The sequence below is a fragment of the Strigops habroptila genome, chromosome 8 (genome assembly GCF_004027225.2).
Source record: "Strigops habroptila isolate Jane chromosome 8, bStrHab1.2.pri, whole genome shotgun sequence".
Lineage (NCBI taxonomy): Eukaryota > Metazoa > Chordata > Aves > Psittaciformes > Psittacidae > Strigops > Strigops habroptila.
In genome coordinates, this window is record NC_044284.2 from 43,346,315 (window position 1) to 43,374,279 (window position 27,965).

At 40.1% G+C, this 27,965-nt stretch overlaps 1 protein-coding gene and 1 long non-coding RNA gene across 9 annotated transcripts in view; one reads left to right on the forward strand and one right to left on the reverse strand.

The window, feature by feature from the left end:
* Positions 1 to 27,965, forward strand: part of DNM3 (dynamin 3) — a 176,823-nt gene that overhangs the window by 141,381 nt on the left and 7,477 nt on the right. For all 7 annotated transcript variants that reach the window (XM_030494442.1, XM_030494443.1, XM_030494444.1 and 4 more), the window contains 3 exons: positions 11,407 to 11,571; positions 16,031 to 16,257; positions 16,882 to 17,118. In XM_030494442.1, the coding sequence (XP_030350302.1) occupies positions 11,407 to 11,571; positions 16,031 to 16,257; positions 16,882 to 17,118 (629 nt within the window). The remainder of the gene's footprint in view (positions 1 to 11,406; positions 11,572 to 16,030; positions 16,258 to 16,881; positions 17,119 to 27,965) is intronic.
* LOC115611467 lies at positions 16,640 to 27,872 on the reverse strand. 2 transcript variants are annotated; one of them, XR_003992592.1, is made up of 2 exons: positions 27,477 to 27,872; positions 16,640 to 17,250 (listed from the first exon to the last, which is right to left on the reverse strand). It is a non-coding gene; the product is annotated as an uncharacterized LOC115611467 (long non-coding RNA). The 2 variants fall into 2 exon arrangements; XR_003992591.1 differs by lacking the exon at positions 16,640 to 17,250 and adding an exon at positions 24,840 to 25,110.

A 27,965-nucleotide genomic window follows, 5' to 3' on the forward strand; every position in this document is an offset into this window, starting at 1 on the left:
ACTGTGAGAGTAGTGAAGCACTGGAATGGGTTGCCCAAGGAAGTTGTGAATGCTCCATCCCTGGCGGTGTTCAAAGCCAGGCTGGATGGAGTCTTGGGTAACACGGTTTAGTGCGAGGAGTTCCTGCCCATGGCAGGGGGGTTGGAACTAGATGATCTTAAGGTCTTTTCCAACCCTAACTATTCTATGGTTCTATGTTAATCATTATTGAAAGGAAACCAGTATGTGTATAGAGGGCGACAGCTTTTACATAGCCAAATGCTGCTGTGAGTTAAAACTGAGATCAGGACCATTACTTAGCAGCACTGGGAAGTTTGTGGGGGCAAAGGCAGTGCCAGTTCCTTCCCAGGTGATGCCTGTACATGGTTTATTTCCATTAGCAGAACAATGATTTTGTTACAAATCTGGGTTATCCTAAAGGTCGGAGATGTCTTTCAGTTGTTGTTGTTAAGCCTCTCTTCCTGCAGTGGGGAAGAAATAGTGTAGGAGAGGGCAGGATCACTTTCATTTAACCAGGCCAAATCTTACTGGGCAGCAGCTCTCCATCCTGTCCCACCAGCAGGTGCCCAGCTGCCCCTTCAAAGGAGAAACACAACTGCAGCAATGGAGTATCACCATGCCCTGAGGCTGTATTAACTTTCTAGGCTGCGTAGAATAAGGAGCAAATATGTGCTTTTGCCTACTACTCCTCAAACTCTCTCTAACCTACTTGCTTCCTGCCCATCTGGAAAGGCAGGCCCCTCATTTGCAAAATGTCTTGGGAAAACAGAGGAGGAGGGAATACACCCAGTGGAAGCATCTCATCCCATTTGTCTCCTAAATGCCTGTCTACAGTGGGGATATAATCTGTGCTTTAAGGTGGCTCCCTGGGGGGCCCCAGTTTGGCAGGCAGGCTGGTAGGGAACACGTGCCCTGAAGCCAGAGGGTGTTTCAAATGAAATCATATTTGAATCTCACCATACAGGTGTTAATAATCCATGAGTCTTAATATGGCCATAAGGCTATAAATTCAGGGATTTTGACCTCAAAGTCTTTGAGTGTGTTTAAAAATAGCTCACCCATCCTCATTTTATCACTTCATATACTCTGACACAATTTTGGAACTTGCCTCCATCCCATCTAGCAGGGGAACACTATAATTAAGAATCAGTTTTAAAAAGCTGTTCTGTCTTAGCTTATGGCAGAATAAGGTTTTTATGTATTTTGCAGGAGATTATAAACAATTCATAGGCTAAAATTAGCTCCCTAAAAAGGGAGCCCCAGTTCTTTCCTGCACTGTGGTTTGTACCACAAAGACTTAGTGTTTTTAAATCATGACAGAGCTCTCTAAAAACCTTGAAAGCATATTATGTATGTGTCACTTTGGCTCCGTTAGGAATAGTCTCACCTCTAAGCCAGAAGGCCATGGGTTCAAGTTCCATGCCTGCCCTTGGATTTAGCTGTCTCACGGTAATTTTATTACAGAAAACATTTTAAAATAGAACCACAGAGGAGGAAGAGTGAAACTTTTATATCTGTAACTCCACTGTGAGACATTCAGTCATTAGGAGGATACATTAAACCACTGCTCTCACTACCCAGCTTTGCTCAGCAGGCATAAACCCTCTAAAAAGAGAGGGGCTAGCCCTAATGGTGTGGCAGTTTTTGCTGTTCTTGACAAAAACAGTTCTAATCCTTGGGAGTGTGTGTGAGCTACTGTGCCTTGTCTGAAAGAAGTTTGTGTCTTCATTGCGCTGCCACAAGGATGGGGTTCCTTGATTGTACATTGCTGTGCAAAATAAGAAATGCCAAATAAGCTTTGACTTTACCTTTTGCTGCTCACTAGTAACAGAAGGTGGGGGGTGGGGGTGAGAAATCAAACATTTGAACTGAAAATGACATAGGTAATTTTCTGTTCAAAGCAATTTTGCAAAAATATCCAACTGAAGTGCGAGGTTAGGGTTGCTTGTGGCAACAACAAAGCCAGGTGATCTTAACTGCAAAGGTAAACTCTATATTGTGTTTGCTTGGACCTCAAGGTAGAATGCTAATCACTGATGTCCTGTAACTTCCCCACAGACATGAGTTCAGAGTGACTTAAGGTTTAAACTTTATAGTTTCATTTGATTTGTGCTAACAAGCCTGTGGTCTTATAACATGAAGTGTTTATGCTTGTTGCTTACAGTCATATGTATTAACTTACCAGAATCCCAGCGTCTTTTAAATACAATTTGCTTTTATTTTAGGGAGGGAAAAAAAAAAAATCTTTCATTTTCTACTGGTTTTGCAGGATACTTAGAAGGGTTTCAGCATATTTGTACAAAATGGAAGTCATGTCATAAAGCAGTATCTAATTTCATTTGGTCCAGGATTATGTGCAGCATAGTTGCTCACAACTCATTTATTCCCCTGAAAAAATTCTACCCAATAATTTTCAATTTCTGTGCTCCTGGATAGATGATTTTCTTTTGTTTAGCAATGTTTGTTACACTTCAGTAAAACTCTCAGTGTTTTCAAATTCCTCTTCTGAACAGTTCTGAGGTTTTTCTGTTAGAGGAATGTTGCAGCTTAAAATTTTGCTTGCAAAGTTAATGTAGTTCTTAAATGGGGAGTATGGATGGTGGTCATCATTGACATTCTACTGGGGTAAGAGGTCCTGCCAAAATTTGTAGACCACTGTCACTCTGCCTGATGGAGGGCTTACAGAAAACCCATTGATGTGTATGAGAGCTTTGAATCTTAGGACCTGAATTATCAAATGAAATATTTTTATGAGAACTCTGGCCAAGATATGTTTGGTATATGACTAACATCTGGGAAAGGCAGATTTATCTACATGAGATGCTGGTGGTTCTTGTATGTCCATTATTTGTTAAATTAGATTAAATACATTCCTGTTATTAGGGTTTTTTTCAGATAAGCAATTGATGTGGGTGCTACAGAGACTATGAGAATTGGGGCAAGCAATGGGGGGATAATTAATCTTGTACTGACAGGAATGTTGTCCCATCTGGTATGAGGGTGGGATGAGCCTGTGCAAGGCTTGAGTTGGTAATGGTCTGTCAAAAATGGGGGTAAAGAGTGGGCTAGCCAGCTATCCTGTGAGGGGAGGTGTCCACAAGACAGATTTCTGTACTAAAATGTGGTCCGTGCTGGGAGACAAAGATTGAGAATTTTTCTGATAGAGCCTGGTTTAGCAATATTGACTGAATGCAAAGCAAATGGGAAAGGAAATGGTGCCGCTCCAGAGCACGGTGATCCAACTGTGTGAAATCAGTGTGGGTGCTATTAAAATGCCATCTTCCTCTCCCTTCCCCCTTCCTTCCTCCTTCCCTCCCCCTCTGCTGTCAGCCTGGCCGAGGAAAAGTCAAATAACGTACGACTGTGTTCCTTGGCATCACAACTGCAATTTCCCTTTAGGGGCTTCAAACTTGAGAATGGGAGGTTTTAAATCTTGCTGATTCGTGCTATTCCAGCAAGCATATGCGTGAGGAGAAAGAACAATGCCAGTTCAAAACAGAAATCACAAGTGAGAAATCATTGCTGCTAAATCAGGTGTTGCAGAGGCCAGTGGAAAAATCAGATGCTAAGAAAAGTAGGAAATTACTTTGTTTAGAGCTGGGAAGGTTAATGAGAATGAATTAGGAAGTGCTCTCTGAAGTGTATTCAGCCCCTAAGGATTTCAGCAAAGTTAGAGGGATTTACTTACTGATTATGCAGACTATACAACTGGCAATAAGATTTAGTGAGGAATTTTGGAACATGCTGACATTTCTTATTTGCATCATTTACCATGGAGACCATTTGTCGGTACTGCACTGAGTTCGTGGTGAAACAGGGCTTAGTCTGGCCCAGCAGAGACAGATCTGGTACTTCTCATGGCTCAGGGATGTGGGGATGAAAACAGTTTAACATCCTCTTTTGCATGTCAGAGAGGAAACATCAAGTTTGTCTAGGTGCTTATCTGAGGAGAATTTCAGAGTATTTTCCTAGGCATCATTAATTATGGAAAAGAGTGCAGTTATAGGTGACACATTTCATTAGATCAACTAAAAATAAAAGACAAGGCTCTAATTTACAGAGACGCTGCACTGGATGCTGTGCAGAGCTGCGCCACTGTAAGGCCTCCTTCAAGTCCGTCCCTCCCAGCATGCGCACAGCTATGCACACTACCCTTCTCCTCATGTATTCAAATTTTTTTCAACCAGGCTGGTAAGTGCTGCAAAGTTACCATCTTGGAAGAAATTAAGGGGGACCATGGAATAGGAGTTCAGTACAGGATCTAGGAAAAATAGAAGTGTGAGTTTTATTCTTTATTCTGGGTGCCTACCTCTAAAATGATCACATTTGGTAAAAAACATGCAACTCCTATATTATATACATAGACACATGAAGTGATAAGCTGTGCTTTAAACATAATCTTGGGCAATGCGTTTTCCAGGATTTGCCTTCATCACCCATACACTGAGCACTCACTTCCTCAATTTTTATCTCATCAAATAAGGCAATTCATCATCCTTAAAGGAATCCTTCAGCTGAGTCTTGTGGACTGTTGCTGGAATAAGGAACATTTTGTTAGTGACCTTCTCTTGCATGGTTACTGCTAAGTAGAAGTCCTCAGTTCTGCCAACATTTCTTCTAAGAATGGTTTTGGTAAGGAGGTAGATAACAGAGATGAAAGGCAAGGGGTTATTTCAGTCTTCAGATGATTCTTATTACTTCTCTAATCAGCATCATAGATGACTAATTCTTCTGCTTTCTACTTTCATTGTCTTTGGTAGAAGCGCCAAGATTTCCACTTGTTTTCCTTCTTAGGGGAACTGCATACCACAGCCATAGCTTTAATCCTGTAATCCTCAAATGTCCAGTTGATGCTTCCACCCATTGACTACCTCCTTTCACAGCAAATTAGTCTATTCCCTACACAATTCATGTCCACTGCTGGATCAGGCTGTTGTCTCTGGGAATGTGTTTCATGCATTTGGTAGCAAATGAACAATAGATTTCAGCCTGAACATCTTCTGGGATAATCATCACACTTTTAGTCTTCATCATCATTACTTGAATTCCAGCTAACTCACCACTATTTGAGACTTCCTAACATCCGTTGACCTCCTTCTACACTGAAATAATGGCAAATATCATACCAATAGTATCTCACATCCTTTTTTTTCTAATATGCTCTTATAAATATGGGGCACTTGATGTGTTGTTATGACAAGGAAATTCTTTGACTGAAAAGTTTGCAAATTCCAAAGTAGTATTTGTTTTATAAACAAAGGTGCTGTTTTCCTTATGCCAGCCTCTTTCTGCTTTTGCTTGTCCAGCAGTCTGTTCTGAAAGGCATGAAGCAGCTGTTGGCCCCAAATCAAAACTTGCAGTGCAGGGAGGGTTATGTAAAAGTCCTTTGTGTGAGAGACGTACATGGCAGCAAATGGTGAAATTGGAGTACAGATTCTCTGAGGGAAGATGGCTATTCATGGCAATGTTGGGTTTTTTTTTTTACTTGATTTTTGCATAGAACAAAAGGAAAAGTAGAAGATACTGGGTTTTTGTTTGGTTGGTTTGGGGGGGGTTGTTGGGTTTTTGTATGTTCAGAAACACCTTTTCTCGTTGCAGTGTTGTGGGCTCATAATTTCCATGCTGCTTTGCACCCAGTATTGCTACTGGGTGGAAGGGCTGCAAGAGGTTGTCTAGTTCTTTCCTCTGCCTCAACACAGGATATCTGTACCTAGGCCATTTCTGAGGGATGTTGGTATAATCTTCAGAGGAGATTCTGCAACTCTCCTAGGCCATCTATTTCCGTGCTTCACTATTCTTACCATATAACACTTTCCAAGTATTTGTTTGATACCTTTTCCTGTCTGCAAAGACACTCATCTCTCCCCTTCCACAGGTGGTTTCTTTTGAACTCATCAGTCCCAACTGATCTTAGCTTTTCCTTTCAAGTAATATCTTACAGAGCCCTGAACATCTTCTTTGATGGTTTCCTGTGAACACTCTCAAAATGTGCCACAAATTTCTGGAAGTGTGATAACCAGAACTGCATGCACAGTTCTTGTACTGATTTCATAATAGCAAGACATTGTTGACCAATACTCTGTTTATATTGCACTGCAGGCACAGTCCTTTTTCTGCTGAACTGCTCTTAAGTGGTTATTCTCATGCTGTATATTTATAACTGATCTATTCCTGCCCAAGTCAAATATTTTCTATTCATAATGAATTTCATCTAGATTTTTAAACTGTTTCTCCAAGCCTGTCGTTTAATGTATTCACATGCCCTTCTAGTTTCTTCTCATCTGTAAGTATAATAAGCACAGGCTATAATCTACCATCCTGAGCCTTAAGGTACACTTAAAATACAGCCCATATGAAAGTCCCCTTGATAGAGTTTTCCAGTTTGACAGTGAGCCATTGACAGCTTTTCTATGGAAAGGACCATCCAAGGAGTAACTGCAGGGAGAGCACACTTCCAGTAATGAAAATGTAATTTGAGATTGTGTCAAAAAGCTTTACTGAAGTCTGAAACATGTGGCATCTAATGTTAAGATCTGAATCCTGCTCTAAAAGGAGATTGGATTGATTTGACATGATTAGTTGTCAACCTGTTAAGAACTGTAAGACAAAAGTAACTCCAAATGTGTCGGAGTTTTCACATCATTCCTTTCAGTCTCTTAGTTCCAAATCAGCTTCTTGATTAAAGATGACAGGGAGAGAGCCTAACACAGATTCTGGATGTTTGGGATTGTTAAAGCTATGTAAATATCTGGGGAGCAGTATGTGGATTCAGGAGAAGATTTTAGCTAATGGTCTGTACGATACAATGTCTGTAACTACAAAGAAGAATCTGAATAGACAATTGTTGGGTGGCTCAGTAAAGGCAACAGCAGTACAAAGTCAGGAGATGCTGAAAGCATGGAAGAGAGTGGCAAAGACACCCTCTGTGAGGGAAAAGGACAGCTTCCAAGCTACCCAGGAAATGTTCTTTTTCTGCTGCTTGCTTTGTTGTAAATACACAAAAGTAATGTATTTTCATTTACTTGTGGTTCCTTCCGGTAAGAAAACCTCACTGTGTGAAGCCATCATGTGGTTTCAGCAGTCCTCTGGCAAAAGGCATGCTATGTACAGCTGAGAGTGTCTTAGCTAAACTATATATACAGCATCAAACTGCCATGAAGAGGGAATATCAAGAATCAGTTTTAAAGATTTAGGAAAAATCAGAGCAGAGGGGTAGGACAATTGCAATGCGCTGTGTTGGTACATTGAAGAAAAACCTTACTTGGACAGGAATAGATAAAACATTATATATTCAGCAGCTGTGACTTAAAATATAAATACATTCTGGAGAGAATAATTAGTTTTCAGGTGGTGGTTGTCGTTATGAGCTTGCATCTGTAAACTAAAGATATGAAAGCAGCTTCTAAATGACTGGTTTCTTGCTGCAGCCATGAGCATGTTTCTTAGCATAGAGAGCATTGCTTTACCACTGCTTTGACTTTTACCCTTTTTTCAGTCACCTTCCAGTCTGCTTCCTCTCAGTCGTTCTTAATAGAATGCCTTTTTGATTACAGAAAATTGGTTGATACACTGCTCTAATGAAAATGCTAGACAAATGCTCCTTCTTGGAACTGACATCAGGAATGTTATAAAAGACATTCTTAAATATGCTGGCAGCTGCCTTGAATGTAATGAAATCATGGAAATTAGAAGTATTGCGCTCTCTGTGTGGCCAGCTCAGGACTGTTTTCAGTATGTTACCCAGTTTTCCTGTGAATTTCAAAAGGAATCACTTTTCCTGAATTTTTTGGGGGTTTTTCTTCAAAATGCATGTTCCCACGATCAGGAAAATTATCCTGAAGCACAATTCCTTTTTTGGTTGTTGGTTTTGTTGTTGTTGTTTTTTGGTGGGGTCTTTTTTTTGATGGGTTTTGTTTTGTTTTTTTGATCACACACAATTCCTTGTGCCTGCATCCCTTTGTACCACACTAAATCATTCCTCTTGCAGCAGAGAGTTTATAGTCTTCAGAAGACTGATAACTTTTCTGGCAGAAATGCACGTGTAGGGTATTCCTACTGCAGCCAGCAGTAAAATTCCCACAAACTTAAGTGGTTTAGATTTCACATGCAGTTTTTAGTCTTCTCTTGTATGACACTTTAATTAATCCTTAATACATTCTTAGTGCAGAATGTATCTAAACTCAGGAGAGCTAAAAAAGTAGTAATGATACATACCTTGTGTTTTAGTAGCATTTTTCCATGCAAGGATCACAAAACAACTTATGAAAGACAGAGTACAAGGAATGGGTATGATTCTCATTCTCCTAAAGTGCAGAGAAAGTAGAAGAGAAGGACCTTATCTCTGTAGCAATGGGTATGTGTATATAAATGGAAGCACTATCCTGGTTTCCATGTTACCTTCCCTTCGTCTGTGGTTTTTTCACCTATTGTTTCTCTATCTTTGGTGTGTTTTCATTAGATATTCTGAATTTGAATTTTCCAAGATGAATCTAATTTTCTTTATCTGGTTTTTAACACTGTAGATTCTTCCATAGTTTCTTTGTTGGAGACTTGCAAAAGTTCCCAAAGTAATTGCAGTTGTATTTGTTAGAAGTAATATTATTCCATCCCTGTTAACAATTAATAGCAGTTTTAAGCAAGAGTCAACTGAACAAAAACTTAGCCCAAATTCATATGCTGTCACTTAACACTTGCTATTGGAACTAGCAAGTTCTGGCTTAAGGATGGGAAGCACTGAAGGGGGATGGTAGCTGCTTTGGCTGTTGGGAAAGGAGGCACAGAAACCTCTTTCCACTTCCTCTGTTCTCCTTTTCTGTTCAGCACAAACATTCTGTTCAACAGCAAAGAAATGTGAGGGTTTTCTTATGTATTCTGGTTTGAGTTTACTCATTGCCACAGATTTGCAAGAGCCTTTCTAGAATGCAGAGTGGCAGGGACTTGGGCTGAGTGGTGGTTTGCACTGAAGCTAGAGTCACCATGACACTCAGTGTGAAACCCAGTTGTTTTGAAAGAATGGCATGGAGATGGAATAGGGTGTCTACATCACTACTGTCTTGTTATAATGCCCAGCTTTACTAGGCAACCTTACTCTCAGATGCTGCTGTTGGCACAGTGCAGAAACAGCTTACAAAAGAAAGCCTGACAACACTTGTAGGTGTACAGTAGAGCACAAATCTGTTAGAAGCAGATTTCCATGTGCATGATGCGATGCAAACAAGATGGTTTCTGGCATGAAAAGCTTTCAGTTGAGACACCAAATCATTAAGAATACTATGGCCAGAAGCTTTCATAATAAATTACTGTAAACTCATGAAAGATTGATCTTTTTTGATTTCAGAGAAAATAAATCAACAGTATGAAGTCAGCTCTATTACAGTTTCAAACAAGAGACTATTACCCTTTGCCTTAAAGATCAGACAAATTACTATTTTTACTTTACATTCTCTTGATGAGGATAATGATAAACATCTGTCACTTTGCTGCTTAGCCAGCTAAGAATCTTATTGCAATCTGTAATTTAAACAGTGAAGAAAAAAAAAGCACATGGACAAACTGTACTTTATGTAGACAAAGAAGAAGAAAAGAAAGAGAATAGAAGTCAAATGCAGGGGAACTGAGAAGGGTCATTTTCAGTGTGCAGTACTTGGCTAAAATCTGTGGATATATGACAGATGCATGATTTTCCATTTATTTGGTATTTCACAGGGAAAATTACAGTTAGCTTCTTTTCAGACATGGAGGCTAAGGAAAATAGTCCATCTGCATGCTGTGACTTTTTGGCATATGCAGTTTATTAATGAAATGAGTAAGGCTTATAAGGTAGTGTGTCTACTGGTGTTACAGAATTGAAAACACTATTTTTTCATCCAGAGTTCTCTGAGTGTCCTCCACAGTTCCAAGATTTTTAAGTAGCATTGCTAAATATTTTTAAAGATTAGATGGTTTTCCAGTAATTTTTCTGTAATAAAAAACAATCTGAACTTTTGAAACTTTGTTAAATATATTTACTTTTGTTTCTAAATGGTACATTGGATCTTATTTCTTAACAAAACTGTAACTTAACAAATTACAACCATTGCCATTTCATTTAGACTGGACTGACCAAGGCATAGTTTACAAGGAGTAAATGCGAAGTGGTCTACCTGCCAATGCTGCATGGGTAGAAACACACCCTGTCTTACGAGATGAAACCAGGAATCTCTTTTTGCAAGGAGGAGCCTCTTTGGTGACATATTTGCATATCTGGCTCTCATGGTCTTTCACTAATGGGTTAGCTACTAATTTCAACTGCTCTGGGAATCTGTCAAGCACTAGTGATGTGCAAATTTTAGCTAAACGCTATAGTGTAAATGGAGTTGTGCTGACGGGGGTCTCGCTATTATATAACTAGTTCTTGTTATCAGTTTATTCACTTTTTCAAGTATTTTCCATTTCTTCATGTTATGCTTCTAGGTACCCACAGGACAGTTTTATATTTTATTGTTAATGCCAATATGGCTTTGGTGGTTGTTTTGAGGGAGAAGTACTACATGTCAGTGTTTTGGGAAAGAACATTGTTCTTTGTACTTTCCAGGTTGAAATTCCATTATTTTGTCATGTTTGAGCCTCAGAGAGCAGTCTGATTTTTACCAAAAGGCTTCTATTCTTTTTTTAGATTTTTGTGTATTTATAAAGGCCAGATGGAAGCAAGGTACATACCTTTTAGATTTCAGTTAGTTCCTGGTATTTTCTTTAATTAGGTCAACTGTTTACATACAAAGAAGTATTTTTTCTGTCCTATGAAAAAGAGATCTCTAATATATAATCCAGCCGATGTTATGCTGAGCCTTCAGCACTGGAGCCAATAATGTTTTTGTAGTTATCCTTCATAAATCCTTTGTTTACATAGGTGCTATTCACATCTAACAAGTTTGAGGCTGAACTGTGGAATTTGTCACAACTGACTCAGCCTTAAGTAACAAGGATGGTTTTTACCCATAGGAGGGTAAAATTTGAAATCCAGACTTGCAGTGCTGCTTTATTGCATGAGTCAAGCTGCCTGAATCTGAATGGTAAAAGATTTGATAATAAGTAATATAGCAAGCGATGTGAGACATTTCTTGGGGTTTTATTTTCATTCTCTGTCTGAAGACTTTCTTTAATATAAAATTACAAATTTGTGTGGAAATATATAATGTAATTTATGAAAAAGGTCTTGCATCTTGTATTGCATTAACCTTTAAGGTCCAAATTTCATGATCTAAACACTAATGTTAAACAGGCCAGTACTTCATATTTTAACCTCCAGACATTCTTTGTATGATTTATGTTGCTGGATTACTACAGTTTAAGTCCATTTTCCCCCCAATATATTTCCAGTTTACTGCAGTCTGAAAGACTTGACTTTTCTTTTTTTCTTCTATGCAGACCGAAAACGATGAGAATGGCCAAGCAGACAATTTTTCAATGGACCCCCAGCTGGAGAGACAGGTGGAGACAATTCGAAATCTTGTGGACTCCTATATGTCAATTATCAACAAATGTATCCGAGACTTGATACCGAAAACAATCATGCATCTTATGATCAATAATGTAAGTAGCACCAGGGTTCTAAGTTATTTTATCATGTCTGTCAAATCCCTTACTCTCAAACACACCTCTTGAATACAGCAGGAACAACAGCATGTACTAAACAGAAGAACACACTCCCATAGATGTCACACTCTTAGACAAAATATTCCAATATTCCATAGTAGTAGGAAGTTCTGCAGCCTTCTCAGAGGCTGACACACTGCTTTGAGTGCTTACTCCAAAATGCTAAAGATGCAGTTAATTTACATCTTAATCAGAATATAAGCTATTATTTAAAGATAAACCAAAGATACTTGGGTGTGGTGGTTTTGGGGTCTTTTTTCTTTTCTTGCTTTTGATATAACAGGAAAAGCGAGTTGGGAGCTCCATCTAGGCAGTCTGTGAAACCACCAGAGCAGAGTCGTGCTTCCATGATTTTCAGTCTGTAGCCGTTTGTCATGGTTTATTAAAACAGTTCTTATTTGTGTTTCTTTATATTTTCAGGATACCATTTTCAAGGAATAAATTTAGAAGCCTTGCACACTGTTGCTTAGATAAGCAGATGTGGTTGGCTGATTTACTCTGTGTGTGTCTCTTAGATCTGAAGATTATTTGGTTAAAGAAACTGTTTTGAGATATCATTGGTTTTTCACTGCATGAGAATCTCAGCCCTTGCTTCCGGGCAGAGTTCTGCCAGGTCCTGGCAGAGTCAGAATCAGAGTTTCTAACCTTACTGAAAATTAAACTTAGTATTAGTGCCACTGCTGCCATATAAATTCGTAATGGGGAGCACAGCTCCCATTAGTTATGGGTAGCACCTTTTCTGTGAGGTCATCAAACCAATCAGTCTTTACAATTACAATATACTACAAGGCAATCTAAAAAGTATCATTTGCTTTTGACTCAAAGCCATCTCTGGCCTTCATCTGATGGATTTCATTAGTCCTGTGGAATTCATGTTGTGCTTAAGAGTTAGGTGGTTGGACTGGAAATTTCAATGGGATTTCCTGGTACATATACTAAGAGCAGAATTTTTGCATGAGGGCAAGAGATATTCTATTAACTTCTTTAGGTTTAGGGGAGTCAGGCTCGAAATAATGCTCTACTTGTGGGTGATTTTTTACAAAAGAGCATGGGAACAACGGAAGTGCCCTTTTTTCCTGAAATCAGCCATGCTCTAGACTTTATAGGGTGTGCGTGTTCTCTCTGCTCTTTCCAGATCACAGCTAGCAACTTGCTGCTTTGACTTAACACAACTCCAGTGCCTTTTGAAAGAGCTGGCTTTTAGCTCTTATTTCATAAACTGCAGTTTGGCAAGTAGTTCCTTTTGAAAGTTTACACTAAATTTTCTGCCACTCACCTCCTCATATGGAATAGTTTAAGGGTCTCTGAAGAGTGTGCTCTACTCAGAAGCAGAATACTGCTAGTTACATCGGTAAAGTCTGCCATGCTGGCTGGCCATGGCACACAAAACCAACAGACTTAAAAATCATCGACCTTTCAGTTGATCTCATAGTCCATAGCTGTGTTTGGGCTTGCTAGTGAGCTAAGACCTGCACCTCAATCCTAGAATTTAATTTTGTGGCAAAGGATCAAAACATTTTAAAAGTCTGTGAAGAGTGAGACTAGAAGCGTTAGTGCACCTTTCTGTGCAGCATAGGCAGTAAAATACCATATTTTACAACAGCTAAATATCAATTTTTTAAAAAATCAGCATTATTAAAAAGAGAAAGAAATGCTTGAATTAAGTCTGCTGAGCCATGCCAAAAGGCTGTACAAAGACCTGGAAAGCAATGGAGCTGTGATAGAAGGTGGGTCCTGTTAAGTTGTGTGTGTGTGTTCCTTGGAGTCTTCAGAAGTCCAATCCATTCACCAGGAGCTAAGTAAAAACACCCATAATGAGCATATTCTGAACTTTCTGCTGCCCCATTGTGTTGCCTCCAAAACTCTGGAAAGAAATCAATCCCAAGGAGTTTGTTTCCATGACAATTGTAACCTCCTAAGTCCTGCTAGAACTTCCTTTCCACTTTGTGGGCCTGTAAATGAGCACTTATAATTCAAGGGAAGTATCAGATTCAAACTCAGTGTACAGAAAATAATTAGATGCTGTCCCTAAGCATATTTTGAGGCCTAAGCCTAAACTGTTGTATTCCAAATGCATCCATTATTCTTCCCTTAGGGTGGATGTTGATTATCTTAAAAGAAAATACATTTACCACACAGAACTGCATTGAGTTACCATTAGCAATTCAAACATGCACAAACAAAACACACATTTCAGAATTTGTATTTCATGGTGCCTAGGTATTGCAGATTATTCAAGAGGGGTGGTCTTACAGCTGACAATGTGTTATACTCCATAAGCAGTGCTGATATCAATCTCAGCTGAGTAGAGAAACTCCCAAGTACTTGTTACTGCCAAACTTAAGGTTAAGGAATGGGTTGTGTTTGCATTTGAGGCAGTGATATATGTTGTAGTCTGCCCACTGATGAATGAAGCTGCAAGCCCACCTTACCCCACTTCAGTGTGACAGGGGTGACCTTGTGGCATTGGTGTCTCAGATGCTTGCTATGGTTCGGCTTTGACTGCACGTCTGATGTCTGCGAAGGAAAATGTTTTAAACCATTCCTGTGAGTCTGTTTTCTAGAAAGGAGCAAAGGTGTGAGTAAGTGTCACCTTCCTTTCCTTTTCCAAGCTGGAGAAAATAGAGAAAGTAGCTATTATGGAAGATCTTCCTCTGTCTAGTACAGTGCATCCACTTGCAGAAGGCAAGAGGTTGATCCAAGTACCGTCCTTAACACAGCAGTCTTCCCCTTCCACAAGTGTTCCTGCTAGTGGCAGACAGGAATCTCTCATGGTAATTGTCACAGGCTGATTTTTTTCAAACAGATATTTGTGGTTTAACAATGCTTTTACAATCAGCTCTGGCCTTAATCTAATTTTAGGACTTCTTTTTTTGAAGTGATGCCATTAAAATGCTCATTTCATCAAGTAGAATGTGATGCTGTTTAACTATGCTATCTGTTTTTAATGTGGAGTTTTTGGCAATCATGAGGAAAGTAGTGTACTCTGGCTCTTGATCAGTACCATCTACTGGAAAACAGCATGAGACTCATGGAAAATTTTTGCAGGCTTTGCTAAGAATTTGTGCATCTCCTGTCATACATGAATGGGAAATGACAGCCAAGCCCAAGCAATATGGTTTTAGTTCCCTGTAAATTCTGTCCTGGCCTTCTTTTCATGCTAGGTGACCATAAAGGGTCCCATGCCCATACAGTCTGACTGCTCGTATTGAGCTTGTCTGAACACAAACATTGCCTTAGTCTAACTGTCAGGATATTTAAATCCGTATTGCTGAACTAGCACAAACCCGTGGGCAAACAGAGCTCAGGTTTATATAATCAGAATCTTGGGAATGTATTATCGTTAGTATCTCCAGCTCAAAGAAGCTTTAGAGAACAAAAAGCCAGATGAGAAATAGATCAGCACAGCAATGAAAGTCTCAAATGCAAGGATTTAGTAGGTCAGCAGTTGGTACCACAGTCTTACTCAGAGTACCTCTAGCTTCTTCTCTCTCTTAATGTGGCCCAGGTTTCCATAACCAGGAGAGGCATAGCAGGAAATCAATATAGTAAATTAGATTACTTGGAGACTTCTCCCTTCAGTTTGAATACATGTGGATGGGATATTTATAATCTGACAAAGTTGTAGATGAAAGACATCCTCTACAGTAGAGTAAATTGTTGCTAAGAAAATAATTGACAGGGATGTTCTAAAGCCTGAAAATTCCCATTCCCAGGGGAATTTAGTATCTGATGGTCTTGCTAATGGCTGCTATTTACCTCTCAGCCATTTAAAATTGGACCAAAATGCCAGCTGACTCCTAGGCACTGTTGGGAAGCCTGCTTGAAATGAACTGTAAACACAAATGTCACCATTGAGAGATAGACCAGTGTTAACTCCAACCATGTCCAGTGTTTCAAAGATAGTTACAAAAAAAAAAAAGGCCACAGTGCCTTGTGAAGTGACTGCACAAAACCACCTTATCCTCACATGTGAGTCGTCATCTCAGAATACAGCTCCCTAATTGCATTAAGCCCATCTGTGTGCAGGCAGCTGCTAAAAGGCGCAGTCCATCCTTTTCCAGCTGCTCTGCCAGCTGCACATGCCAGCCTTTCCCTGGGCTACAGCTAGACCTCAGGCTGCTGCAGTGTAAGCTCAATCTGAGTTCAGCATGTTTTAGTCCCTGATCTGACCTAACAAAAAATGCATGACCAGTAGAATTGTTGTAAGGTAGTAGAAGAAACTGATTAAATGGAGGTATGTCTCCTAGTTTCATGGATCTCACACTGTATTTGTTCAGTACTGTATTTTCAATATGGTTTGTTTTGGTTTTTTTCTTCTTTTTGTGGTGGTGTTTTTTTGTTGTTGTTGTTGTTGTTTATTTGTTTGGGGGGGTTTTTTTGTCTGATGAAATAGGTAAAAGAATTTATCAACGCAGAGCTCCTGGCTCACTTGTACTCTTCTGAGGACCAAAACACTCTAATGGAGGAGTCGGCTGAACAGGCACAGAGGCGAGATGAAATGCTCCGCATGTACCAAGCACTAAAGGAAGCCTTAGCAATCATTGGCGATATTAGCACTAGCACTGTCTCAACCCCTGCACCCCCTCCTGTAGATGACTCTTGGCTTCAGCAGGCCCGCAGGTAAGGATCCTCAAATATGTATTGCAATGAAATTCAGGACAGGCAGACATTGCCAGCATCAGTAGCTCCCCTCCTGCCTGTCTTTCTGGGCAGATACTCTTGTAGTCTTTAATCACATTTATGAAGGAAAATAAATCATTTTCCCACATATACATATCCTATGGATATGTATGTGAACACAGACAGAATATTTGCCTTGTAGAAGACCATCCAGTGGATTTATAGCTATCTGATGCTTCAGATAGCAGCCGCTTCTGTCACCCCAATTATGCATCCACAGAGCCTCTTCTTGCAAACTGTTACAATAATTTAGCATCTCAGGCTCCATGTACTAGAAAATCCACTTAACATGATTGGAACTCTAATATTAAAATCCATTATGTTTGCTTCTTTGCTTATATGTTTATTTCTGACTATCATAAAGCATGCTGTTCGTGGAAAAGGTGTGAGACTTAAACATACGTGATGCTCTGTCACTGACAACAAAGGAAAATGCCAGGATAAAGAATTGTCATAGGCATAAAAAAGGCTTTGTGTTTAAAAATAATTGAAGTAATTCCCGAACAAACAAACAAAAAACTCCATTAACTTACTGAACTTCTTAAACTTCTGATATTTCACTAGATCACCTCCTCCAAGTCCCTCAACTCAGAGGAGGCCTACATTAAACAACCCCCCAACCAGACCTTTATCTGGCCGAGGACCTGCTCCTGCAATCCCATCTCCAGGCCCTCAGTCAGGGGCTCCCCCAGTCCCGTTCCGACCAGGACCATTGCCTCAGTTTCCAAGTGGTGGTGAAGCTCTTGGAGGACCTCCCCAGGTTCCCTCTCGGCCAACCCGGGCTCCTCCCAGCATCCCAAGGTAAGATGTCTAATCTTCCTGGTGGTGGGCATGGTTCTCTCGCTCTAGCATAACAGACAGATTCTGCACTGTGTTGGAAAGTTCAGCACTGTTGTTGAGGAAGTCTTGTAACAAAGCAAAATTGGGTATTCCCTGCAAAGAGACAAAAGCATTTTGAGGAAACAATTTCTAGCACAAATATGACTTTTTTTTTTAAAAAGAGATTAAGTTTTTTCATGAAGGAGGAAAAAAAAAGAAAGACATTCCCATCAGTCAGTTTGAAGACACTAGATTTTGTTATATGAAGAACCCCTGTTCTGGTTGTGTCGTACCCACGAAGGGGTTCACACAGAGAGAGGTCATCGACCATTCCACCAGAAGAGTGGCAGGGGTACAACAATTCACGTCTACTATTCTGAGTCTTCACCAGAGGAGGTAATGGCTTTTCTGGGAGAGAACAAGAACAGTCCTTGTAAGACTGTGCAACAAACTGATAAGAATCTGATTCTTATTCTGCTAGGCAAGTAATTTACAGCCACTTGAAAGCAGTCCATAGTTGTCTAACAGTGTAGATCGTATGGGACTAACCAAGTAGTTAAGGAATAGGATTTTCATAACTACGTTTCCTTTTCTTCCCAGGGCTTTGAATTTATCCGTACTTTTAAAAGTAGCTTTGCATATTTTATAATTTTGTGTGGCATTAACTGCTGTTTATAAATAAAATGTGCTTAATATTTATTTTCACAATGACATAATACACATATATACACACATACATATATATATACACACACACACATATATGTGAAAGCCTGTTTCTGAGGGCTTTGGTTACTTCCTAAATTATGAGAGGCATGGACAGAATAGGCAATGTTGGAACAAAGGGAACAAAGGATTTTCTCCATTTTTAATAAATCAACTGTTACATTAAAATTAGTCACAGTTAAAAAAAAAAAAAAGCCAGTTAAATAGAAACAAAATGTGCACATTTTCCATTTTAGAAATGGTAAATGAGAAGAGAACCCTTGGAGAAAAACTTTCTTTTAAATAGGTGAGATCTGTTGTAGTTATCAGTAACTTAAATTTGAGGCTTGGTGGTTTTAATGTAATTTCCCCTTATAGTATGAACAATAAATAAATGAGATATACCAAACGCATGAAGTATTTTTATATATTTGCTATGAAAAGGCCATTGTTGCACAAAACACACTCTTTGATCTTAGTGGATATCCAGTAGCTTGCAGTAGGACTGCGGGGGGGGACCCAAAAATTGCCTTTCTAGGACTAAACTTTGCGCTGAAAGGGAAGAAATCCAAGCAGCATCCCTTGTTGGGAGAGTCTCAGACTGAGCTGAAGGGCACGGGCACCAGCACCAGTGTTTCCCCTGTGCCATCAGAGGATAAATCACAGACTAGATACAGAAATGAGGTCCAGTGTTTTGTCAGTTGTACTACTGGAGAGAACCATAGCTCCCTTCGTCTGTCTCACCTCCCCTGCAAATGAGCATGTCTCCTTTGTCCTGCCTGGCTGTAATTTTGCATGAACAATGCTTTCCTGAGTTGGTTTGCCAAGAGCATGTCTGGGGATAATCTTTTGAAGCTAAAGTGATAGGTGGGATGGAGACCAGAAAGGAATCTTCCAGCACACAAAAGACACTTGGGTAAGCAGCCTGGGAACAACCCAGTTCAGGACTGCCACTGGTGGCATGCAAAGCAGTGACTGATAAAGGAGGTCAGTGTTTTTAAAATGCTGTAGATGGATATATAATTGAATGTACGACTGCTTGACATTTTTGTGGAAAAAATATCTGCAATATACATATTCTAGACTGGATCCTAGTTCTCTTTTTTAGAGCTATGAAATCTTCAGACATAAAAAAATCTCAGCTGCTTAAGAATGAAGGAAGGGTTTGCTGTTTTGCTGAAACTTCAGGTTTCTCCTGCTGACTAAACTCCACGAGAGGAAATCCCAGGGAAGGGGCTGCAGGGGAAATCACCTGAGGGGGACAGTGTGGCCGGCTCCTGTGCCTATTAAATGTTTCTTTTGAGCCCTGGAATTTCTGCTACGCTTGGTCTGGTTTTAATAACAGCCTTTGCAGGATCATAGGAAATTGAGTCAGAAAATGGGTCTGAGATATTAAAAGGGGGGGAAAAATAGTTTTGAGGAAGAGTTCTGGTGGAAACTTGAGCTTCCTCTGTAACTTTTTTTTGAACTGGGGCTCTATGCTCTGACTGCAGTACCACCATTTTCTGCAATGATTCCTTGAAGTGTCAGGATCTCTCAGATCTAGGGAAATAGTTTAGCTTCCTGAGAAGACAGTTGTATTTTTAAAGTTCATCTAGCTTTCCAAAGGAGCTTTTTATTGCAGCTCCTGTCACTGTCATGTGGAGCTGAAAATCCTGACATGCTTAAGAAATATGAGCTTTCTATTTTTTCCTATTCTGCCTTAAGATAAAAAGATCATTTTCAGGGGTAAGACTTGGACTGTCCTTTTCCAGTGAGTGGCTGAGCACATGTCTGATTTGGAGAATTGGGCACCTTATAGTGGGATACAGCCCTGCCTTTAAGCAAATCCTTTTTGTTCCTCAGTTCCATTAGCATTTAATCAAAAGAACTGTAGAGAATTGGTGAGCTCTCGGCATTTTCTCATTGTTTCTTGCTTACTGTACAAGGAAAGGAAAATGGTTAGGGGAGCAGGAAATAATTTTCTTCCTTGCTTCTCTCTGATTCTAAAGCTGTTTTGGGTTATGTGCTCTGAATATTTCTGTAAGGAAACAGAAACTATTTGCATGATACATGCCTCTTTTAATTAATCCCACTTGAGGTGGGTGGATCTCTCCCAGCAAAGCCTGTGAGTAAAGGCCCCTGGCTTTAAGGGCTTGATGCCAAAGCATATATGATTTGTGAAATATTCCCTGCTGCCAGAATTTAGATTATTCCCCCTCTCTCTTAAAAGGCTGCAGTACTATTTTGAAAGAAAATGCAGCTGTGCACTCCTTCAGTAAGATGGCTTTAAGCAGGCATTAGAGCCACTTTAGCTTACCATGATGAATGTTTGCCTGCCTGTTTGGAAAGCCTGATCTTTGCTGATGCAAATGCCTGAATGTATATTTAAATTGAGATTTGGCCTTCTGTTCTTTCTGTTTGGTTTGGATTTTTTGTTTGTTTGTTTGTTTGTTTGAAGTTGACCTATACATCATTTCCCTGGATTCATAAGATCCTTTTTAGTACTCAGTTCTGTGAATGTATCAGAGGGGAATACTGTTCAATTGTAATTTTCATGCTTCTTATTTCATTTTCCATAATTAAGTGTTAGACTTTCATAAGACACATTAGCTCTAAACTGCTAGTGTTGCTAGGTTTAATTTTATGTTGCCTTAATTTACAGCTTTTGTTTTCTAAAATAACTTTTGCAGTTAATATATTGGCTTATATTGTGGTGGACTTGGCAGTGCTCGGTTAACAGTTGGACTTGATGATCTTAAAGGTCTTTTCCCACCTAAATGATTCTATGATCTTGACCAATTTTAGTTCTACTCTGGATGCTTTATGGCTTTTAAATGTCCCGAATGGGAATCTCTGCTTTGCCACAAGGAAAACAATTGAATTAGAAATGTTCTTCTCCTGGCAGCACAGCCCATGGTGTTAGTGGGGGTGGGAGGACGCTCCTGTTTTCTCTCTGTGTGCTGCTCTTCAATGATACTGTGGATTCATGACGGCTTTCCCAACAAAGCACTGGAGACTGTTACTCACTTTGTCATTAAGACATAGATGTTCTCACACGATGTGGAATCCTGGGATGGGTTAAAGAGGCTCTTTAAAGGGCTGGACCGTCCACTCAAGCAGGCAGGAACATAAATGCTCTTAAGCACCTGTATCTCACCCTCAGCCATGCTGGTGCTGTGTCCCTGGGGGCTGAGAGTGGTCTTTACATGTGCGGCAAGCAGCGGGGAGAGAATTCATGTGCTGTACATGAACAGTCCCATATTCTCCTTACAATTTACTTCAATCCAGAGCCAGCCAGCATGGAAGGGGTGATGGCTGCTATGCGGCTACATTTTTATTATGCCACAGAGGCTAATTTCATGACCTGTTGTGTTTGTAACTAATCTATGTTGTAAGCCATCATTACATATCTCTGCCAACCCAGCACAAAAAAGTACTTACACTTGACAGTAATTACAGTCAGAAATTTCCAGGCAAAGTTAGAAGCGCTGCAGAAAGCATCACTGCCTGATGTTTTCTGGTCCACAGGCTCTGTACTCAGCTCTCTAATTGCCAAATATCAACACTAAATAAGTTTCCTGTGGTGGATTTTTATGGATTAGAGTTCTTTGGAAAATTTTATGTAATGTCTAACCCTGTGCACTGAATGATAAGGGGATCCCTTGCAAAAATTGCATGTGATCCTCTGATTAAAATCTGTCATAGTGCATAGGCATATAAGGCCAGAAGGGTTATCCTGCCTTAGCCTGCCAAAAGAGGGAATCTCCTCTCTTTTGAAGGTTTGACCTTGCAGCCTTAAATTTTACAACTTAATTTTTTATTGGAATATAAATAATAATTGAATAGCCATTGCATCAAACTCTTCTGGCAGGATGAGTAAGTGGCCACCTTAAAGCATTTGCGTGCTGAGTTGGGATGATCTGAATCTGAACACTGATACAGAAGAGCACAGCTCTATCCAGCAGCAGCATCCATTTGTCTTCTTTGAATGGATCTTCAGTGAAGGTTATATTCAAAAAGTGTAATCAGCAGTTAGGAGTGTTTAATGCAAAGAGACAAGAGTGTTATGTGGAAGGATTTCAAAATCCTGCTGAATTTCAGCGGAAAAGGAATGCCAAATAATAACTAATTTAATTCTGCATTTCATGTCTGTGACCAAAAGAATATACAGCTACAGGGGTGATGCAAAGCCAGAGTCCATCCCAGGAGGGGATACTGCTCTTCCATAGTCTGTACGTTTTTCAACCCTGCCTGTCCAAGGACCCCAAAATCACAAGACTTATAAGAATATGTTATCCTTTCTGTGATTTCTCCCCTGGGGGAAGACACACCTATGTAATTTTTTACCAGTCAAATTTACATTTCTTGTTGAAATGCACACCCCATAATATGTTCCTTTTGCAGCTGGCTGCTTCAGGTGGGAGACTCCATTTATTTTCCCTTATCTTTTAGAAAGGAGCTCTGCTTTTTCCCCTCCTCCACTGGCTCCTGTAACACTGTTCTGTTTTCCTTTTTTTCTTCCCTTCCCTCGCTGTCCCTTTCTTGACCATACTGTTTGCTTCCTCTTACACCTTCTCCCTTCACTTGGTTTCCTGTTCAGTGCATTTGTCTCCCTTCCCCATTTATTCCCTCCTTTCCTTCTCACTGTCTTGATTTCTTTCCAATTTATCCTTTCCCTGCCACCTTTTTAAATTTCTCCTGCTCCTTGCATTTCTGTCTTCTTTTGAAGTTTTTCAAACAGTTTTCAAACCATAAAATGCAGTATTTGGAAATCTTTCTTAACAGCAGCCTGGTGTCAGTGGCTATGACAACCATTAGAAACACTAGCTACGCTACTTAGGACAGCCATACTGCCATGTGCAAAACCTGATGAGGGATACTGGTCATCTTACTGGGGGTCAACTTGCAGCTTCAGTCCTAACAGAAGCCATGAAAGCAGCAGCATGCTGAATGAGGATGAATATGGGAGGGATGGGTCAAAAAGCAGGTTACAGCAGGTTTTAAAAATGTGAAATATCACAATACGACTCTCACGGTTTCATTATAATTCTGCAATACCAATTTTACAAGAATGTGCAGCATTTGCACAGAACTGATTCTTCGGCTGCCTGAACTGTAATGCTGTGAGAGGAGGGTCTCCACTTTTGCTTCAAGAGCTCCCCTGACTGCTGACCCTAAAAGGATGGCTTTTTTCCAGACTATCATTAGGATTTTGCTCACTTCCTTCATATACCTCATCTCCACATGACTGTCTGGAAGATGAAGTAAAACAAAGTTCGTAAGATGTGAGATACTGCAGCCTAGGTACTACATCTGCTGACACTGACTCTTAACTCCCATCAGCAGCTCCTTTCATCAGCCAGAGGCAAGGTTCTCCCCCTAGGCATTTTTTGATGGGCAGTACAATATGACAGTTGAACAAAAGTATCCGAAGAGTCACTTGTTCTATGTGGCGTTTAGGTTTGATCTCATTTATTGTATCTCAATACAAGTTTTGATTGTCTTTAGTATTGTTCCTAAGCTATTTTTTTCTACATTATTCAAAAAAAAAAAAAAAAAAAGGTTTTTTTAAAATGAGCTGAACTAGAAGCGATCTGTTTGATTGGAACTGTTGCAAGTTACTTTCAAAGTTCAGCAAAGAGGATCAGGCTGAGAAACGACTCTTCGTTACTCTAAGTGTAGACCAGTCCCATGTAAAGTAAAAATGATGCAAGTGAGAGTTGGACAGAAAAAGGAAGAACCTAAAAAGAATTGAAAAAGGTGGTTCTGGGATAAAGATGATGATGTGAGTGCACTCCTCCGACACAATGGAAGCCTGCTTTGGGACTGTCAGTTAGTTAACTGAATAAGTAATTTATTCTGTTAGGTATTTTCAGCAAAAGCTTTTTTTTTGTTTCTTTATTTTCTTAATCTTTTCTCTCTCCAGATACTGTTAGTAGAAGGAAGTGGTATTTATTTTTAGTGTCTCTCAACTTGAAAAAGGGAAGTAGAGTCAAACAATAGCAAATGTTGTTTGCCAGAAATATAGGTACTTAAAGATGTGTTTTGTCCCCAGTAATTATTTACTCTCATAACAGAGTAGTTTAATAAAAGTTGCCATGAAGGCTATGCAGGATTAGAGCAACGGTGTTTTTAGCAGGAAATTTCTTGCCTCGTCTGAAGGGGTGGGCAGAACAGCAGTGGATTTCTAGCCTTCCTTATGGTAGGAGAGAAAACGTATGACTGTAAATACAGAGAAAGGAGTGATGATTTGAACTTCCTGAACCTGCAGGCATCTTGAAACTCTCCTGTCCCCTACAAACTGTACTGGATCATTAGTGAATGAGGGCACTGAATGGCTATACTAAGAACTATGATACTGATAATCATGTTAGTTGTCATCATGAACAGCAAGAGGTACAGCTCCAGCTGGAGGTGACAACCAGGATGTTTGCTCCCTTTTTTGCACCAAGGTAGGTAAAGAGGAGAGAGGCAAAAACGCAGAAGGTGGTCAAAAGTGAGTAGGAAGGAAGAACAGAGTGGTCAGAAGTAGACATGTTCAAAGACAGGGTACATGACTCACAGTGATGCTGAACAATACAGCTAAACAGTTGAGTATGTAAGACTTGAGCTACTATGCAAAGATTAGGTGTTCCTCTTGCTGATTTTGGGGCCCTTCTGTTGCCATTTTCTGTGGACAGAAGAAGGTAGCAGCATTCTGAATGTATCACACAGCACTCCTGACTCTCTCTTCTTCCACAGGCAGTTTTGATTCTCTTAACCATCTTGACCTAGGGTTTCTGAAAGGCTGGGACAGTTCTCCACTAATGTGTTGCATGCTTGCCTACTTGACACATTCCCTGCTGAAGGGCAAATAAGAACACACAGTTTGTTAAGAATAATAGTCTTTCTTGGTTGCTCCATTGAATTATTTTTTTTTTGTTTATTCAAGCTGAGTTTTACATGTGGCACATTAATTCCCTGAAATGACTAATTCAAAAATGCAAGACCCACATAAACATACAAACACATTTGTGTGTGTGATAGACATTAGTTTATAATGGTCATATAGAAAACATAGCTTGACTTGCAAATAATGTATTAATCTAGTGGAGCACTGGATTTTGGACCTCTTTGCCTCTGAAAGGATTATGTGTATTAAGTTAAATCACACATAGTGGAACCTCCGTAACCCTAATGCTTGGGAACAGTGTTGGCATTTGAATTAATGGAGATTGCTGCAATGTAGTGGTGGCTAGTGGAAGGACGCATTCTTCCCATTCACTCTTACTTTCTTGTTTCTTTCACCTAAAAGAAATAGGTATCAGATAAACACCATAAACTAATAATTTTAACTTGCTTACACTTAACACAAAAATTCTTTCACTGACAGAGTATTGTGCAGCTGGGTCATTTGAAATAGTGAGGTTCAGCTGTATGTACAGCTATGCAAGTATCTCGCAATACAGTTGCACCACGCCCTCTATGCCTTTGTGGAGTCTGATCCTACCTATGTGTTCAGCTGGAGAGCTACTTCAGAACTGGCATGCATCCTCAAAATCTGTGCTGGGTGCCTCAGTGCTTCCATTCCTGACTTATCTGCCGATAGTAATCCTGTGGGCATGCTTACTAGAGACATTTTATGTTTAATAGAATGACATTTTTCAGTATGGAAACAAAACTGAGATATATTCACTCTCTTGGACCATTATGTTGGGGTAAGGGACCATATCAGACATTTCCCAACAACTTTTTCCGTTCATTACCACTGAGTGCTGTTTGTCATTTCTCCCATAATCATCATCTCCTCCTGACTCTTGGCCATGATTCCTGCTTTACTCTTGTCATGGTTTAAGCCAATTCTTAGTATCATCATCCTTTTTCTGCTTTTCCTACTTTTGTATGACCTGTGTCACTAGTATTAAGAGCCTTTCCTTCTCTCAGTTTTCCCACTTCCACTCAAGATCCTTTCCCAAGTTGATGTTTGTGAGACTCCAAAGTAGCCATGCTACATCTGCAGTAGGCTAGAAAGGGTTTTAAGTATGCACAGACTGTAGACTAACTAATCAGGCCTAAACCCCATGTCTTGCCTCTACTCTTCAACCATGATGACTACAGTAGTTTCACTTCTGGTTTGGATTTTCTTCCAAATCGAGAGACTGATGGAGGTACCATATAAAAGTTAGGCAGATTGATCTAAGAACCAGGAAAAGTAAAGGCTAAGCTGCCTGGGGTCTAAGGATCTTACTGGAATAGAAAGACTGTATAAAAATAAAATAAGGCATTATAACTATCCCAAGAACCAGGTACCTAATGTCTCTAAATAATCACCTAAACAAGAAACTATATTTAATCCTCACCTGAAGTCACTTTTATCCTCTTATTGTAAGCATCACACCCAGATTTGTATTGTCACTTAAAATAAAATTTGCCTACAGTCAGATTTAAAGCTGCTTAGGATTTTGTTTAACTATTTCCTCATTAAATTCTGCAAAGACAATGTCATGTATCAGGGTACTCCGAGAGGGCTGCACTATAGGGAAACCAACATCATGGAAAAGGGAGAGAATAATGGACTTTTGTTTACAATTTCAAAACTATAGGATGTATTGTAAAATATAGTTATATGCATGCCTTCCGCAAGTGTTCTCCGGTGGTCACAAGCAAACAAGAATGTAAAATGCAAGCGGAAATAAAAGCCTTTTACTTATAAGTACGTTAGCTGTGCTCTGAGAAAAGAAGCCATCTTCTTTGAGGAGGGCCTCCCATGGCAATTACAGCCATGCTTTACTGAAAGCATATTTTGTGGACTCTGTGTGGGGAGCGATAGCCCTTCTCAAAAGGCAAATGCTTGAAGAGTTGCCATATGTTTCTGATCGAATTTTAAGTCTAGACTTGCTTTATTTAGTTTCTTTTGCTCTGCATTTGCCTAGCTAAAGCTTTTAGGAGTTCTTTTAAAACTGGAAAAATGGAGTGTGCTGCTTAGGTTAAAAATAAATGTAAAACTTTTCCTTTTTTAAAAAGTTTTTGCCTGGGTTAAGAGTTACCCTCTGTTCAAAACCCCACTGAGGTCTTCAAAGGAGGAGTCTCTGCAGCAACATCAGGGAGTTATTAAATACATACTTAGTCCACAATTTTCATTGGTAAATTCTTTATGTCTGCTTAATGTGTGCTAGTTAGAAGAACTGATTCTTTCTGCAGACTCGTTTACTCAACCCTGGGGACCTATGATCCCCTGCCCCTTTAGCACTAACTTCTACAAACACTCTTTCTTTTTTAAAAAAAAAAAAGAAAAAGAAAAAAAGACATCATCAACAAACCAAACTCACAAAAAGCCCACCCCAACCCCCTTCCCTCCCAATGCAACAAACCACAACAGACTGAGCTGCTTGCTGAAGCGGCCAGGCAGCAGGATTTGGCCCCCAAACTCGAAAACCCAGCTGAAATGTTGGGAGACAATAACCAAATTGGAATTACCGCAGCAGTGACATTTTTATAAGGAGCTTTCTATGAACTGGGAGCTGTCTTTTGGGGCCTAGGAACAGCTCAGCACCGCAAACGCACCCCGGGCTGTCAAAGTCAGTCCGATAACAGAGAAAACACCCCCCTCTACCGCTATCATCTGCTGGCCTCAGACTAAACATTTAATTGGGCTTAGTCACATATTTACTCACTGACATGGCAGCTAGTGCGGAGCACGGATCTAGGAGAGGTTGTTTTTCTCTGCTTTTCCCTCGCTCCTGTCCACAGGCAGGCTGGAGCTCCCCCTGCCGCTCTGCTCTCCAGGTTCCTGCCCATTTGCTCTGCGTTACTCCACGTTTGGAGGGTCTGGCAGCGTTCATTTATGTAACCTTTGTTCAGAAAGCAATGGTGCCGTAATCACGCTGGACTTCCCTCGGATCTGCGGTTTTCGGAGATGCCGCGGACAGTGAGGAAGGTGGGACTATATCTGCAAGGAGCAGCGCGGTGCTGGTTGCCGGCTCTGTTATCTGAAGGTGGCTGTTTCGGTGCACTGCTCCCATCCCAGGATGCACTTGCACTCCCAGCCACCGGTCGAGGCATAAAGGAGGGGAGAGGCAGCAGATGCGTGGATTGGTCTCTCTTCCTGTCTTTGGGGTTGAGATTCCTGTTAGGGGAAAAAAAAAAAGGTCTGACTCCTACTC